Here is a 5822-nt window from a genome sequence, read left to right as displayed (position 1 = left end):
CCATACTGTCAGAATTGACGTTAATTGTTCTAATTCATTAAAATCAATAAAAAATCGCATTTTTCTTATCTTTTTTGAATGGGAAATAAAGAGCAACGCTTGGAAGAACATTTTTTTGTCACTTTTAAGTCCTGGAGAGAAACATCTTTGATGAAACATTTTGTTTGTTCAAACAATTGCTCAGTGTTTCCTTTAAACAAAATCTTTGATCCGAGCCGTTATATGCTAAAAATGCGAAGTGGTGGGAAAGGTTAACTTTATGATGTTGTATTTCAAAATTGGGACATTTGGATCAAAATGGAAATGATGATAAACTTTACATGCATATTTATACAAAGCAATTACAGAAATTAATGATGTTCATTTAAGGGGACAATACTAGGCCTATATAATATAATAGTCCTTTGAAGTAAAGAATTGACTGCATTACTCCTAAAGTAATGGATGCTATGATGTCTTATACAAAAATAACAATTACTATTAAAAAAAAGAGTGATTCAATGTGACTGTCTTTGTGAAGATACGGTGGTAGTATGTGGGTTTATTTACTCTGAAATAATCAGGGGGGGGGGGACTATTTATAGACCCCATTCAAAAGATCCATGCAAATATTCTGAAAGTATTACGATGAAAATTTTAGTCTCCACACCCTTTCACTAATACAGATAATGGGGAATTTTAATTTCAAATATATAAGAAATGTAAAATCAATACCATAATTGCATGACAAAATAATATTTCTAAGAAAACAGTCTTCAATTCCAAAATTTATTTACGTATATCAACAACAGAATGGAATTTACATATGTATGTTGATAAAGCAGTGACAGATGCATTGGAAGTTTTTTTCACTAATGCAACCCCACCCCCCAAAAATCCCAACAGCAACAACAAGAAAAGACAACAACAACAACCCATCCCATCAGTATCATCCTTGCTAATCCAATTCACGGAGGGAGTTTTGGGTAAGTGAAGCAAATCTGTTTCTAAAGAAGCTTTTTCAAGCTTCTCTTCTTATGACGAAACTATTTGAAATATATTCCGAACACTATGATAGCAAAGTAAAGCATACAAAATAATCTGAATCGTGCTGAATCCTCCAACACATGCTACAACGACGAATCCAACACAGTCCAGCAGCTGAAGCCTCGATCTCACGTAGTTTACTCTGTCAAGGGAACGTAGAGCCCGACGTATTGATATAGTATAATACATGTCGATGGTAAAAATGATTTGGATACATTTCGATAATCCCATTATTACAATTGGAAAGGAAGTGTCAAAACCAACGAGCAGACACACTGCATGATCAACGTATAAAAACAAGGACAGGAGTAGGCCGTACATAACCAGAACTCGGGTTGACTTGAAAATATGGATAGCTGGAAATGCACGTAGCGGGAAAATCTCCGAGTCCAACAATTGATGGACGCTGTTTAAAGATATTGTTACGACAAGAAGGAGTATAAATCCAACTTGATTGTTGGGATCATGTTCTTGAAAGTCCGTCTTTGACAGTACAAATCTGACAATTAAAAAGAAGACCATTCCTTCTTGTAAATCTTTGTTAGTTTCAAATATAGCCGTTGCATTTTCGCAGCCGTGTAAAAAAAATCTCGAAATCAAACGGAGATAATGCGATACATACGACACAGCAGCACTAATAGCAGCGAATCCAACAAAGGTCCGACACATGTCAGTAACGAAATTGCTCACAAATGTCCCCCAATCCAAAGACATTGTTTCTTCAATTATTGGGATCACAAAATAAGCAATCCAAAACAAAAACAGCTGTGATAGCACACGTGATGATATAAAATCAATAAAAAAAGTGACAGAGTACAACCTCTGGGTTTTTACTAGTTGGATAATCCTGAGCGTTTCCGCCTTGCATAGTAAAATGAGAGTGATAACTAAATTTGCGAAATGAAACAGTACGTAAATAAGGAACAAATACTCGGTGATAATTAAGAGATACCCTATTGTATTCGTCGTAAACCCTAAAAATAGCCATACAAATGGCAGAAAAACAGACACCAGGGCAAATTTTATCCCGAACAAGATTAGCCCCAGAGGGGATAACAAAATACTTGTCAATACATGTAAAAATACTATATCAAATGAAGATGGCTGATAGTAAAAAAATGAAAGTATCCCATTGTCATGATTATCATTTTGTTCCAAAGAATCGATGCGGATTCTCTGCATCAAACCATACAGGATGAATCCCAACATCTTGTATAGTGTTATTAGTATCTCCTGTGGCAGAAAAAGGAGTAGCAGTGGAATTAGGATCGCAACACAGATAACACCAGGCCTCACTAAAAATAGAGAGAAAATGGTGTAAGTATATTTCAGGGGTGAGAGGACATAACCATATCACCGTATTTAAGGAAGTTGGCACCTGAAATAATTATAGCATTAAATGTCAATCATCCGAAAACCTCTTGAAGGTAAAGATGGGGGCTTAAAATGTTCAATTATTTTATTTGTGACCCATGTCACATGCCATTTTTTTGAAAATATAGGGCCCAACAGAAATGATAATTTTTCTGAAATTTTTGCTAAAATTTGACATGAAAATTGATAATTTGAAGAAATCAAACAAATATTTAGAGTCTGAACTATTATTTAGTTATGATGATGATTTTTGAGTAATCAAATTATAACGCAAATAAAAAAAATATAGTAATATTATGTTTCCAAAACTTTGCATACAAATAGACATATACAATCAATATATCATTTAAAAGAAAAACAAGTAGGAGTCACATTTCAAAAGTTTGAGATATAGCATGAAATAAGCTAATTTTAGGCCAAAACTGGAGATAATATTTTCTTAACTTCTATGAAATATAGGCTAAATATGCCAAAAAATATCGATAGAAATATCAAAATATTGTCTAAATATGTTTGTTTTTAGCACATTATGAATTTATCGTAATACACAAACTATCTAGAAGTTTGGTCTGCATTGAAAATTAGGGAGGTAAAGTAACAGTTCTGGTATAGATAAACTTCGGTTGCAAGGGGAACCTTAAGCTTTAAGAGATCGTCTCAAGGTAAAATGATACAATATAATAAATTTATACATATATATCATCTAATAATTTAGCCATATGATTCTTTATACTCCGAATCCACAATGTATTTAATTTAGGCTGCCGATTTATTTACTTGAAATCATAGTGACAAAAACACATCACATCGCCATAAGAAAACACAAAAAGTAATTATAACAGCACATTATATAAATAGTGCCTGTTTGGGAGGGTAACAGTTGAAATTGACACCCCAAGGAAACCATTGTCAACCGACGCGAAGCGGAGGTTGACAATGGTTTTCGAGGGTAGTCAATTTCAACTGTTATCCTCCCATACAGGCACTATTTATTTTATTATACTGAATGTCTTAATTTTAGAGATTTTTTTACTGATTTTATATAGAAATGACGTGAATTTCACGGCGAACCGTACGCGCATGATTACGCGCATGTAACAATTCGTTGTGTTACCCGTTGCTTAGTGGGTTGCTAACGCTGAGGGTAATAGAACGGATTATCAACTGCGTCTAAACCAATCAGATTTCAGTATTTAACATGAAAGTATAATAAAACAAATTCTGTTTTGCGATGATCAGACAGTTCAGGCGTTCCATACGCTTTACTAAATACAGTATTTTCCTTCACTGAACAAATGCATGTGAATATATACATGCACAACTGTAAAATGACATGTACAGTACAACTCGACAATCAAAGGAACAGTTAACATTTCAATTGACATCTAAACCTTTTCTTTGTTCATGTTATGTTGGTGAAGAGCTAGAGGCCATCGGCAATAAAGTACGTCATGGATCGAGTATAAAATATTTCACACCATGCTTCGTCTCTTACATGTAGTCGACGTCCATATGTCACTTTCTTGTGTGTGTAATAGCCATACATGTAATATTACAAGTCCTGGTAATCTCAAAACTGGCGTTAGTTCTTCCAAAAGGAAACTCCTATGAAAGGGGTCCATGATTTGCAGCTTGCGAGAGTTACATGTACGGAAGCCCTGGAAGGACCTACTACTCACTTTTGTTTTCCCTCGGACTGTAATGTCACACTTTCATTAATTAGTTTAAACAAGTGTTAGTTCGGTGAGAATTAATATTAGACAATATGGCCGATGCCAACTCATTTCGACATGTAATATTATATAAATAGTGCCTGTTTGGGAGGGTAACAGTTGAAATTGACACCCTCGAAAACCATTGTCAACCGACGCGAAGCAAAATAAAGTTTACATTTTTTTCCCGAAGACCAATACCACATGTTTGTACATAAAACATATCATCATGTTGTTGTCTAAACCTCAATACAGGCACGTAGCATCGTTTTTGAAAGTAAGGTGGGGGGGGGCAGACTCATTCAAAAAATGGGAATCATCAAAATCTATCAAAACCCAATCCAATTAATCGTTATTAATAGTTAACTCCTTATTTTCATACCTATTTTTTACATGCAGCAAAAAATCGGAAGGAGGGGGGGGGGGGGGACTCCATAATTATTCATTTTTTTAATATGTAAATTTAAGAAAATTAGTTGCCGCGAGAAAAAAGTGGCCCCTGCCTGCCCCCCCCCCCCCCTTCGATACTACGTGCTTGCAATAGAAGTAAAAAAAATTTGTATACTTTCTTTACATATTATGGTTCCAACTGAAGGCATAAAAAGTGGGGGTTAGTGTGCATATAAGAAAAAAATATTGTTGGTTACATTCCCACCCCCTATTTCAAATGAAGCATTTTATGGTAACGAAATAAGCCAAACATAAACTCTTATTCACCAAAATTTTAAAATTGGTGTATTTATTTTCAATAACAATTGTAATTATGTAAAGAAAAGTATTTCAGGAATATTTAGTAGACATACAACAAAATAAAATTTAAAATAATCATAAAAATAGTGCTTATAAACCATCTTCTGGGTGTGACCTTGACCTTGGTGTGAATAACATGGAATGAGATTAGGTATTTCTTGCTAATTATATGTTCTAATTCATCAAAGTTTTTAAAATAATGTAGTAATTATGAAATTAAAAATTCATTTGATATTTTTCTTTGAAAAAAAAACCCAGATAGATGCATAGAGTTTGATTGACAGTGTTTTCTCAATGAATGCAAGCAATGACATGGAATGAAAAAAACTGCAACTTCAAAATGGATTGATGTCTGATCAATAAGTTTTAACCAGTATATAAGCGTTCTAGGTCAGAGCATATATTGATAGTTCGTATACATACAATTACGTGTATGATATATTCTAATAAACTGTTAGGTTATATTGTAAATGAACACACATCAATATATGGTTGCAATACAATACTGTTTTGTCTATTGATATAAGAAGTTGCACATTACTTCATCTGATCAGTTGAAAAACATTTGTTTTATGAAAATTCCCTGAATGACAAAATTATTCTTTTCAGGTAGCTAGAATATTGACATAAATTGAACACTTCATAGCGATGAGTGATTCAAAATATACTATCAGTAGAATTTATCAATTTTTCTTTATCAGGATTTTTTTTTTTTGGAGGGGGGGGGTGTTGTGTTGTGTTACATCATACAGTACATACATGTACTGGAACTAATAACTAGTTCAGGAATAATGAAAAATAATGAAAATCAAAGGCAGTAAATACACTTCTGATATAATGAGCTTTAACTATCACTTATAAAAGTATATCCAAAATGTTCAGCAAGCGAATGTACTGATCTTTCATGACTTTGTTACTCTTGGTCCACTTCCACACTCTTTTGACAAAACTTGTTGTGTG

The 5822-nt window shown here is 33.6% G+C and overlaps 1 protein-coding gene across 1 annotated transcript; it reads right to left on the bottom strand.

Moving 5' to 3' along the window:
- Positions 1-138: 138 nt before the first annotated feature.
- Positions 139-4056, bottom strand: LOC128181309 (uncharacterized). The gene is made up of 2 exons (XM_052849667.1): positions 3896-4056; positions 139-2321 (listed from the first exon to the last, which is right to left on the bottom strand). The coding sequence occupies exons 1-2, from the start codon at positions 4020-4022 to the stop codon at positions 1015-1017; spliced, it is 1434 nt and encodes a 477-aa protein (XP_052705627.1). The 5' UTR covers positions 4023-4056; the 3' UTR covers positions 139-1014.
- Between the last annotated feature and the right edge of the window lie 1766 nt (positions 4057-5822).

Source organism: Crassostrea angulata, chromosome 4 (genome assembly GCF_025612915.1).
Source record: "Crassostrea angulata isolate pt1a10 chromosome 4, ASM2561291v2, whole genome shotgun sequence".
Lineage (NCBI taxonomy): Eukaryota > Metazoa > Mollusca > Bivalvia > Ostreida > Ostreidae > Magallana > Magallana angulata.
Note: the sequence above shows the minus strand (reverse complement) of the source record. Positions and strands in the feature narration are given on the sequence as shown.